The sequence below is a fragment of the Diabrotica undecimpunctata genome, chromosome 7 (assembly GCF_040954645.1).
Source record: "Diabrotica undecimpunctata isolate CICGRU chromosome 7, icDiaUnde3, whole genome shotgun sequence".
Classification (NCBI taxonomy): domain Eukaryota; kingdom Metazoa; phylum Arthropoda; class Insecta; order Coleoptera; family Chrysomelidae; genus Diabrotica; species Diabrotica undecimpunctata.
Window position 1 is genome coordinate 150,119,439 of NC_092809.1, and position 12,515 is coordinate 150,131,953.

Consider the following 12,515-nt stretch of genomic DNA (forward strand, 5'->3'; position numbering starts at 1 on the left):
ACAGATCGAAAATAAAATAAATTTTTATTTAAAAAATTCCATGAGATGATAAATATTCAAGACTCTGTATAGGTTAAAAATTTATAAATATAATGTGTTTTATTTGTAATAATTGTTTTCGGAGAACAGTGAATTTAAAACAGTGAATAGTGTCTAAGATCATTTCTATAGAAAAACAATTCGGAATTATTTAGAAAGTATTGTTTAAAATTTTACAAAAAATTATACATGGTTTTGTGGCAGATAAGAATTCACAATTAATGTTAGATATAATAATGGGTTGTATATTATTTTTTTCGAAGGTAATGCTATGAATAGATGTTATCTTTTACAAAGATGCATTTGCCTGTAGCAAAAAAAAGCTTAGTCGATATCATATCGAGTCAATTGGGGGAAAACCAATTACAGTAAACACGCTTGATTTCTTAAAATTTAAAATTAGAAAAATTAGAAGTTTGGTAGTGGGATGAATTTGTATGAAAGAATGTTGATTGGCTGAAAAGTACTAGGGGAGGAGAATAGGACAGTCAACTTGAAAATTGAACCAGGAGATTTGAATCATTGTATTTTTAAAATCGAGAACGAGAAGTCCACTTTAAGAACAGTTTGTGGAATCACTATTGTGTTTAACAGCCAGAACAAGAAGTCCAGTTTGAGAACAGTGTGTAAAAAATAAGTATAAGTTTTTGTGTGTGAGTTTAAGAGGTGAGCAAAATAGTTGTAGACGAATCGAGATCCAGGTCGAGAATCCCAAACTCCTTGTGTCCGAAGAAACTCCTAAATCTATAAGAAAAGGAAAAAAGTTATATAAAGTTTGTACAAGATAACCATTGGAGACGGGAGACGCAATTTGCGGAAAAAGTCCCATTAATATTATTGTGAAACGAGTCGGAAGTGATTCTTTCTTAAGCAGAACACACGTGTTTTGAAAAATTGGACAGTATTTCGGGAACACAATTACACAGTATTCGTTGGGGGACATCGCAAAAATTAGATAAAAAAGGTCAGTCAATTTATTTGTGAAATAAGCGTTATATGTACACTACATATTTTATTTAAAATCATATCATAAAGCAATTGATAAAAAAATAATTGAATTCATAAGTCAGAAAATTTGCATCAAATAAAATTTGTTTGTTTTTAAGAAAGTTAATGAGAACAATTTAATGAGAAATAAGAGAAGTTTCCTTTTGCTCTGAGGAATAGATAATTCAGTGTATACAATTTTTATGTTGATAGTTATATATGGTATTGAAATAAATAGTGATTGTTTTAAAAGGTTGTAAATTGTGTTAGAATATTTATTTTTTTTTGTCTATCCTAAAGAAAGCCAGCATCCAGGAAATACTAGAAGCCACGAATTGAAAATAAAATAAATATTATTGTATAGTAAAGAACTCTGAGAAATTAAATAGTATATGATCTAGTTTAATTTAACTAGAATTAACAAAAATTAACACAAAACAGATAATATATATATATATATATATATATATATATATATATATATATATATATATATATATATATATATATATATATATGATTCATTTTATCAGCCAAGGAGAAAAATAAAATTATAGACCATTATAAAATTTTCACAAAATTTATGTATTAGATTAAGATTATATTAACAGAAAGTTTTGCCTGTCAACAACTGATTTTTAAACAATCGCAGGTAAATTTTTTTATATAGAATTAGAAAGCCCATACTCAATATAATGTTTTCATTGTTTGTATATTACCTAGGATTAAGATATTGTAGTTAACCTTTTGTTATAGGAATGAAATATGTATTTGTAACCAAAGGGAAAGCTAATTTTAAAGCAAAAATTTTAGTTTCTCTGGAAACAGTAATAGGGATTTTTCTTAATGATTGTAAACAAAATAAAGCTTTTTAATTGGACAGTTTTTTTTAACGAGGAATTGATAGTCGATGTATGAGAGAAAGGGGCAGTTGTCATTTTGAGATCGAAAGGAAAGGTCGCGTCTCGGTAGAGGGTGTGTCCGTGAGTTTGGATACCGGCATTGTAAAAGGAAGTTAGCAGAATTGTGGAAGGAGATTACAAGTCGATGAAGAGATATCCTTGGATCTAAAGTGGGAGTTTCTGGAATACGTAGGAAATAGTTTGGCGGTACCAAGTTGACAGAAAGAGGTCCTTGTGTCATTGAGAAATAGCTGAGTGTTTTGGAGAATTAAATTTCAAGTGTTAATTGTTGGAGAATTGAGTCAGGTGTTTCGTATAGTCGCTGCAGGAGGATTGCAGATACGAAAAGAAGAAAGCCGAGGCGAATAGTGGTAGATCACATTGCTGTGGAGTGTGGACAATTCTGGGTATGGTCCAAATACAATCTACTAAGGAAAGGTTAGTGATTTTCTGTTCAGAATTGAAAATTTTGTAATTGTGAATGAAGTTTGTTGACATCATTGTCGTTACCATTTTAACTCAAGAGTAGACTTCATTTGTAAAATGTGTGTGTAAAAGTTTTGTTTTTACAATAAAGTAAATATTGAAAAATCAGACAGATAAAAAGTTTTAAATTTATAATCATTGAAATTGGCTTTAAATTGGTTTTGTCTTCAAGAAGACTTATAAGGAGATTTTTCACCCTGAGAACAACTAAATTATGTTTTTGATTTGGTAAATTAATCAAGTAAAAAAATTAATAACCTAATAATATATATATATATATATATATCACTTATATCACTTACAATACTTACTTAACGTGGGTTAATACTTAAATAATGTAGATCAAATAGTCCGGTAAAATAAGGATGCAACCTCGGAATGAAAGATAATAAGCTGAAAATTTGCATACGTTTTTATTTTGATGATATAAAACTTACCTCAAAAGTCTCATATAATCACGTGTCCGAGACTTAAGATATTTAAGGTCAAAGGTTACGAAAATGAGTTTTCTGCAAATATCTCGTTTCCCTTACACTTTATGACATTTAAGGTAGGAAAAAAAATTGTAGAATGGAAAATTCTCTTCAATTTTTGTCTCAAGTAGTTTTATGTACCTTTAACCCTTCTTAAGACAGAGCGCAAAGAGTGGGGGACCGCTTACCTGTGTATACGGTAACGCGAAGTCAGCCAGTAGGATTCAATAAATAATAAGTTATATAGTTAATTATTCACTTAAAATATTATTATTAATATTAAATTCTTATTATTTATTATTAAATAAACTATATTTATAGATATTAATTATAAAATATATATTTTTTATATAATATTTATTTTATTTTTAACAAACATATTAAATGAAATATTTCAAATGAACTTTAATGATATTTTTAACAGCTGTATATACGATAAATTAAGATCAAGTGCAGAATTCAACAATAATCATTTTTATATATAATTAAATACTGAAAAAATCATATTTATTATTTTTTTAAATTATATATTTATTTATTAATCCAATAATCGATTTATTAAAGTTACAAATATAATATATATTCTTTTATTATGTATGGTTAATATTTTTGTATTAATTTTCTTCTTCATCGTATTCTTCTGCTTCTTCTTCTTCCTCTGACTACTCAGTATCGGATTCATCATCATCAAGTGCAGAATTCAACAATAATCATTTTTATATTTAATTAAATACTGAAAAAATCATATTTATTTTTTTAAATTATATATTTATTTATTAATCCAATAATCGATTTATTAAAGTTACAAATATAATATATATTCTTTTATTATGTATGGTTAATATGTTTGTATTAATTTTCTTCTTCATCGTCTTCTTCTTTTTCTTCTTCTTCTTCTTCTTCTTCTTCCTCTGACTGCTCAATATCGGATTCATCATCATCATTCTCGTTTATTAAAATATCAGAATAAAAATATTCAAGAATATCAGGTGCATATTCACTTTCTTCATTGAAATCATCTGAAGTTGACAACCGCCGTACAAGAGATTTGTATTTCGAGATATAATATTCGTAGTAATATGGACGAAAAGTATTTTATTTAATATTGTATATTTGTCAAAAATAAAATAAATATTATATAAAAAATATATATTTTATAATTAATATCTATAAATATAGTTTATTAAATAATAAATAATAAAAATTTAATGATAATAATAGTATTTTAAGTGAATAATTAACTATATAACTTATTATTTATTGAATCCTACGGACTTCGCGTTGCCGTATACACAGGTAAGCGGTTCCCCACTCTTTGCGCTCTATCTTAAGAAGGGTTGAAGGTACACAAAAGTACTTCAGACAAAAATTGAAGAGAATTTTCCATTCTACAATTTTTCTTACCACCTTAAATGTCATAAAGTGTAAGGGAAACGAGATATTTGCAGAAAACTCATTTTCGTGACCTTTGACCTTTAATATCTTAAGTCGCGGACACGTGATTATATGAGACTTTTGAGGTAAGTTTTATACCATCAAAATAAAGACGTATGCAAATTTTCAGCTTATTATCTTTCATTCCGAGGTTTGTCCCCTTTTTTGCCTTATTTTACTGGATTAAAATGCATATTGCATATTTATGTCTGACTAGTCCTGTATAAAAATATTTTAAGGATTAGTTAGTATGTTACACCATTTAATTCCAATAACTATTTTAATATTCTATTATTTATCATTTAATTATTTAGATGTTGTTAATCAATATTCCCAAGGTTTTTAATGGATATATTATACAACATATCGAGAATATTTTTATTTGGTTTGATTAGTTTTGATTTTGCTGCTAAGAATGATTATTGAGACCTTCTAAAATAAAAACAAGAAGTAGTTAGGAGATACGTTGGTTGTATAGTTGACAATCCAACTGATATATAACTTAATGAAATACCAATGGTGATTTTACGAATAAAGCTTCTTGATGACATTTTGTTTATTAGCTTAAAATAAAAAACACTCATTTTGAAGCACTTACTTACTTACTCTTACTCTGAGATGTATATAATTATATATATATATATATATATATATATATATATATATATATATATATATATATATATATATATATATATATATATAGACCAACAGATTCTAGCGGTTAGAAGATGGTGGGAAGTTGCCAGGAATCGACAGGAGTGGCGACTTCTTTGTGAGCAGGCCAAGATCCACAACGAATTGTCGAGCCAGTTATGATGATAACGGACTGATAACGTATTATATGTAGGTTGATAAAGGCTACATTTTAAAATTATTTTGAAATATACAGGGTGTCACAATAAAGTCACAACAATTATTTGTTTTATTAAAATTCTTTCTGATTCGTTGTGTATTAGCAAGGAAAAGTATAAAGTATACGCATTTGTTTACAACTACATATATTTCATTTATAACAAATATGTCAAAATGATGGGTTTAAAAATCGAGAGTAATAACTATAAATATTTTGAAATCAAAAAGAAAATTTTAATTTACGCAAAATCTATCATTCCTAGTTATAGGACATCCCTAAACCATTCGAAAGTGGAAAATTTCTTTAATATAATAATTCATTAACATACAGGGTGTTCCATTTAAAATGAGCCTTATATTACACATTGAATAATCCAATAATACAACTGCAAATTTTGAACACCCTGTAAATAAATGTTTAATAATTAATCATGAAATACATTCAACCAATATCCAACTATTTAGAGGTATAACCAATTTTATTAGAATTTATTAAATAAAGTTATACTATTCTGTTGTAAAGGAGGTTCTTCCATTTTAAAGAGTTCTGATGAAGCTCGAGATTAGGTGGTGAAAGCTTAGCTTAAAATAAATATTAATTTTGTGACCTGTATGAAGATGGTGTTGACCTAGAGCTAAAATTGAGTCGGAGTTGCGAATGGAGATGGAATGTTCATAAATCCTATCTTGAATTCTACGATTTGTTTGGCCTATATAGGATCGGGAGCAGTCTGCATAAGGAATTCCATAAACTCCGTGTTGTTCATTTGGAATGTTGTTTTTGATTGATCGGACAAGGAATGAAAGTTTTTATTGGATGAAGATTGTCTTTATTCCTCTTGATTTTGGAATTTTGTCGATTTTGTCAGTGACACCTTTGATGTAAGGAAGAAAAGCTTTTAAAACTAGAGAGTTCAGCTGGTCTACTTGCATTATCCCAAAGGCGTATTGATCTAGACACAAGCTTATTAATAACTGAAATAATTTGTGAAGCGGGAAGATTAGAGTTAGCATTAGAGTTTATTTTCAATATAAACAAAGTGTTTAAAACCTTGGGATTGGTTTTTCTTTATAATAACGTCGAGAAACGGTAGGGATGAATCAGTTTCTATCTCCATTGTAAACTAGATACCATTCAAATGGATTTAAAAAGACACCAAAGCATCCCTGCTATGGGGCCAAATGACGAATGTGTCGTCAACATATCGTAGCTAGCGTGTGTGTTTGAGCATTGATGTGAATAGTGCTAGGATCTCGAAGTCTTCGGTAAAGATATTGGCGATTACTGGAGATAGTGGGAAGCCCATTGCGGCACCATTTACTTGTCTGTTGAATTGATTTTGGAAGATGAAATAAGTGCTAAGAAGTTCGATGAAATGAAAAGAATTTTCAATGGTTGCCCAAGGCAGTTATATGCACTGACAATGGGACGTAGAACAATATCGGGTTTGTGAATTTTGGGTAGACCATATATTCAAGGTGTTCTGGAAGACTTTCTACGAGGAATTAGTGACTTCTCTATGTTAACTGGAAGAGAGGTTTTATTGATAATGGTTTTTGCTGTTTTCTCCAGACGGGTTGTTGAATTATTAGGAATTGGTCTGTAGTCTGGAGTATTAATGAGATTTAGAGAATGAAGGACATATACGTTATGTTTGTTACTTTGATAAAGACTACTAGATCGTTGGCATGGATGTGAGCTTGTTGTGGTTTAGGTATATCTTTTGTTTGTGTCATTATTAGCAACTAAAAATAATGTGGGATATTATAGACCCCTGAGGAGTAACATTCTCCGTATGCGAAAGGACTTATGTGAGTTATTTACGTAAAATAATTCAGGATATTACTAATTTATTGCTTCCTTGTAAGTACTATTCACTTAATCGTGTTTTTTTTTAACAAACCAAAATGTCAAACTATTTATTTAAATAAATTAGTAAAGTCATTACAATCATAAAACTTTTATTTAAACATATTTCAGGCCTAGAAAGTTTAAATAATCATCAGTATATTTATTTAATCTGTTACATGTTCGTGTATCCATGGTAAAAAACTTGAAACTTTGGTGTAAATTCCAGGAAAACCTTTAGTTCCACACACGCTATGTCCAAATGAAGTTATTCCCTCTTGGTACCAAGTCTCGTTCTTTGATCTATTCATTAAGGGACCACCACTATCACCTGTAAAATTTTAAATTATAAATAAATACCTGAATTTCAATTAAGGATAAGCCTGAAGTATGTTTATAATTCTCTCAATAATTTCCTCCAGAAAATTATCTTACCGCCGCCATTGACATTCCACTGCCATTGGCGATGTAACCAAATATCGCGTATACCGTTTCCATCCCTGAAGACAGCGAGTGACCTAATGCAGCGTTTCTCAACCTTTTACCAGTTGCGACCCAATTTTAAATAATTGTTTTCACAGCGCTCCCCTCATACAATAAAAATATATGAATCCAGGACCGTTTTTCAGTGGGGGGATGGTGGTACATGAACTTTTTTGGTAGTACCGAAATTTTTTTAAGGCACTTTTCACACACTTGAGTAAAAACTTACAGTAAAACCTTAATAACCAAATTACCGAGAATAGGTAAATTTATTGATATGTGGCAACACCAATCCAGAACTGATCGTCTCTCTTCGCAAGAAGTTCCGAGTTCCGAGTTCTCCTCTCTTCTCCTCAGACCCAGACTTTAGTCGAAAGCCGAGTCAGTTTAGTCAGTCCAGTCAGTCGTTCTGCACCTGTTAAATTTATTTTGAATGTTTATGTTGTAGTTTGCGTGTATTAATTGCAGTTCACGGTATTAAAATATTCCAAGCAGTAGGTAAATATACTTAAATTTATACAAAATCATGGATAAATTTTTAACTGGGCGTAAGCGAGCATTGGATACTAGTGAAGCATCAACATGTGTACAGGCGAGAGTGGTTCCAAAATTAAAATTAAGAAAATATTCTCAAGATTACTTAAATTTTGGGTTTACGTTTACTGAAGTAAATGAAGAAGAACGGCCTCTATGTATCATTTGCTCAAAAATTTTATAGTTTATTTTTATGAACGAGAGAGTAATTAGCATAATTTTAACTGGTACCTCCGACCACTCCATGGGCGTGCTCAAGATTAATTGAAAAATTACTTTGAATAATTGTAAAAAATAAATGAATTATTTCAGTGTTATAAAGTGTTATGTGTATGTTAACAAAAATGACCTCTTTTATCACACATTATATTAGAACTGACTGGCCTACATTAAAAAGGGTTTTAAAAAATTCACATTTTTTTTAATTTTTAAAAATTACAAAAGAGAAAAAGAGTTTTTAAAACCGTCTAAGGTATGTTAAATAGATGAATAAAAATATTAATATAAAACTTACAGCTACTTGTTACAAATCCAAATCAGATTCAGAAGATGAACTTTCAGAACCAAGATTTATAATAACTGGCTCGATCATTTTATCAGTAATATTGTCCAGCTTCCACATTTTTTTCCTCTTCTTTAATAGTGTGATTTACTGCCTTTTCCCAGTTTTCAGGTTTTACATTATTTACGGCCTCCAAAACAACTGTTTAACATCATGAATTTTAAAAGTGGTATTTTTTCTTGAAACTTCACTCTTTATCTGTGCCCATACCAGTTCAATCGGGTTTAATTCACAATGATATGGTGGGGATCTAAGTACTGTCATTCCACGATTTTTGGCAATTTCATCAATTTCGTATTTTTAAAATTTTTTTTTATGAAGGGCACACAACGAATAAAGTTCCTTTCTTATAGATCCGGGATGGTACGTAATATTTTTTGAACTCAGCCAATTCTGCAAGTCTTTTTTTAACCACTTGGTTGTGGGCAGTCCTTCTATAAGTCTGGAGTGATAACTTGCATTATCCATTACTATTACACAGTTCTTAGGAAGAAGATCTATCATTTGTTCGAACCATTCTTGAAAGACATCTGCGTTCATGTCTTCATGCTAGTCACCGGTACGAGTTGATTCAACAGTTAATAAACCACCTTCAACAAAACCGTCTGAACTGCCAATGTGTACTATTATCAGCCTGCGTCGCTTTCCTGATGGTGGGTTTAAACCAGTAGATAAGTTATTTACAAAAGCGTGCCTTTGACTTGTAACAGTTTCATCCTGCCAAAATTTATTTGGTGTATGACCCTCGTTGATCCATGTTTCATCAAGATAAAATATTTTTCTTTTTTGGTTTCTCATTTCCTTTATGGTTCTTAGAAAATGTCTTCTCCATATGACAATATCGCTTCTTTCTAATAAAATAGACTTTCTGGGATTCTTTTTCCAGCGGAAGCCTATTTCTTTTAAAAGTTTCCATAACGTACTTCGACTCATTTCTGGGTAATCCTTATCATCTCGAACTGAGACAAGAACTTTATCCAATGTTGGAAATTCTTGTCTAAAGAAGAATTCATGCACTTTCCGTCGAAGTCCTTCTTTAAAATGATATTCTATTTGAAATTTTGGTTTCCCTGGAGCATTACGTGGCATTTGAAAACTACCACATTTATCTTCTTTAATAACTCTGTAAATTGTAGATTTCCCAACACCAAGTGTACTGCTAACTAACTCAACGGTCTCATCAACACTTTCACATAAACGTTTGTCTGTAAATGATTTAAAACAATTAAATATTAATGTTTTTTCATTAACTGTTAAAGGACCAATTTTTCGGCGTTTACACGGCACTTCCAAATTTTCCATAACACTAGTATACACAATAAACTGCACCTTGCAACTGAACTACCTACTTTTAGTGAACTGTTAAGAATTTTGAATACGCCACTTGGACCTTCCTACAAAATGGAAAAACCCACTATCACATTTTCTGTGGAATAAGTTTAGAAGGTAATTATCTAGTCAATTACTGTCGTAGATTCCTGGAATTAAAGAATTAAATGTTTGATTGTTGAAACCCTTACTTCGTGAAATGCACTCATTTCAGATAAAATAAAACGTTTTATTTTATCTAAAGAATTAAACTTTATTTTGCAAATAGGTAGGTACTTATTAAACTTTTATTGGTTATATATAACCAATAAAATAAACATCTTACATTTCTTGCAAATTCATTAGTACCTGTTAACCTCCATCACTCCGACACTGGCAACCTTATTTAGGGATTAGTAACCCTCACAACTATTGTATTCTATTCTGCTCCAACCTTTATACCTGGTGGTCATAGTCAATTTAAAATTGTTTTCCTATATACTTCTGTAAACTTGTTGACAAATATCTGTTTTTCATTGAGTCACCCGTATCAACAGTTTAGGGATTTGCATACATAATTTTTTGTTTTATTACTCTCTCATACATAAAAATACACTATAGCAGCCGACAGCATGAAATCAAATAAACTTAAAAGGCATTTGGAAACGCTTCATAGTGAGTGCATTAATCAACCCCGAGAATTCTTTAAGTTAAAATTAAAATCACATGAAAAACCAAAATCATTTTTAAAAAAACTTTGACTGTGAATGAAAAAGCTTTACTTGCCTCTTATAAAACCTCCCATCAAATAGTTAGATGTAAAAGCCTTATTGGTGAAGAGCTTATTTTGCCAGCTGCAATTCAAATTATAGATAACTATGTTTGGAGATAATTTTGCCAAAAATTTGAGTCTATACCTCTATCAAATGATACTGTTGCCCGTCGAATTTGTGATATAGCTGAAGATGTACAGGATCAGCTACTCGGGAAGTTGCGCGACAAGCTGTTCTCCATTCAGCTTGATGAGGCAACAGATAGCAATAAAGATGCTTATTTTATTGCCTACGTTCAATTTTGTAATGGCATATCATTAGTAGAAGAACTACTTTTTTGCAAACCAAAAGCAAAAATAGAGTGGAGAATTGCGTCGGAATATGCACAGATGGGGCTCGTGTAATGTCCGGAAAATTTCATAGGCTACAAGCGCTTGTGAAACAAGAGTCTCCAATGTGTATATGGACACACTGTATGATCCACAGAGAAGCTCTGACTTCCAAAGAAATGTCTCCTGGCCTGAATATTGTGCTAACAACGGTTGTAACAGTAGTTAATTACATAAAAATGAGACCTTTGAAAACCATAATCTTTTCTGCACTTTGTAAAGGCATGGGTACATTACATTCAGCATTATTATTTTATTGTGAGGCAAGATGATCACGTGGGAAATTTTTACAACGTCTTTTTGAATTAAGATATGAAATCTCTATTTTTCTAGAAGAAGAAAATAGACCGAAGGCCGAGATGTTTCGAGATAGTTTATTTTTGATGAAATTGAGCTACTTGGTTAACATAATCGAGAAACTAAATATTTTGAACATTCAGCTTCAAGGAGCCAATACACATGTATTGGATACGAGTGATAAAATTAATGGTTTTTGTAAAAACTTGGAATTGTGAAGCAGAAATTTAAAGCAAACAAACCCAGAAATGTTTGCGAATGTGGATGAATGTATTAAAACTTCCAAGGTTGAAGAACAACACGCTAAACTTGGTTGTAAAGGACTTATCGTGTCTCTTTTATGTAACGGAGCCACTTTATGTTCCTCCATGTAACTTTTTCCCCGTCTTCGTTTACTTTTTTATTTTGAAGTGCCGACTTGTACAAATCAGAGAACTGGAAAAAGTCTGACTGCTTCATTTCTGTCACAACAAATGGGTTTTTCTTCCCCGACTGGCGAACCAAATGCATCCAGTCGTGTGGGTGATAAATTGGGATATTCGATTTTATTTTCATTTTTTCTATCAGAGCATGATCAGTGTCACACTACATATGAGTATGACCAGGAACTAGAAATTTGTGGTCAATCACCTCTAGAGTTGGATGATTGTATATGACAGACATGAACATGGCAGCTACATGCGAGTTCTCATTCTGATTAAATTTGGTTAAATGAAATTATGTCTAAATATCTCTTTTTACTCTCATCATAATTAGTAAATTTTGTGCATCTGATTCCAGTAAACGAAAGTATCTCTAGATATCCCTTTTTACCCAAACGCAATTCTTGCATTTTTGATTCATATATGATTCAGGTAAAGAAAATTATCTACTAATATAACATTTTACCCGAATTTATTTTGTAAATACATTTGGAAACTAAAGCATATATCTGGAATTAATCCTCTTTACTCCATTGTAAACGTTGATTTTGTTCAATGACTCCCTTTTCACATGCTAAAATCTAATGGAATTATTTAGACTGTAGATATATCCTTTTACTCAAATGAAGAGCAAAAAATTTACTTTATTTTCATATTTTTAATTCATTTCGGGAAAAAATTCGAGATATGCCCTTTTACCCGAGAGCCACGGAATTGGGGCG

The 12,515-nt window shown here is 30.6% G+C and overlaps 1 protein-coding gene across 1 annotated transcript in view; it reads right to left on the bottom strand.

Moving 5' to 3' along the window:
• Positions 1 to 7,121: 7,121 nt before the first annotated feature.
• The window catches only part of LOC140446678 (ovochymase-like), a 97,060-nt gene continuing 91,666 nt past the window's right edge, over positions 7,122 to 12,515 (bottom strand). The window contains exon 13 of the mRNA XM_072539273.1: positions 7,122 to 7,356. Within this exon, the coding sequence (XP_072395374.1) occupies positions 7,193 to 7,356 (164 nt within the window). The 3' untranslated portion in view covers positions 7,122 to 7,192. The remainder of the gene's footprint in view (positions 7,357 to 12,515) is intronic.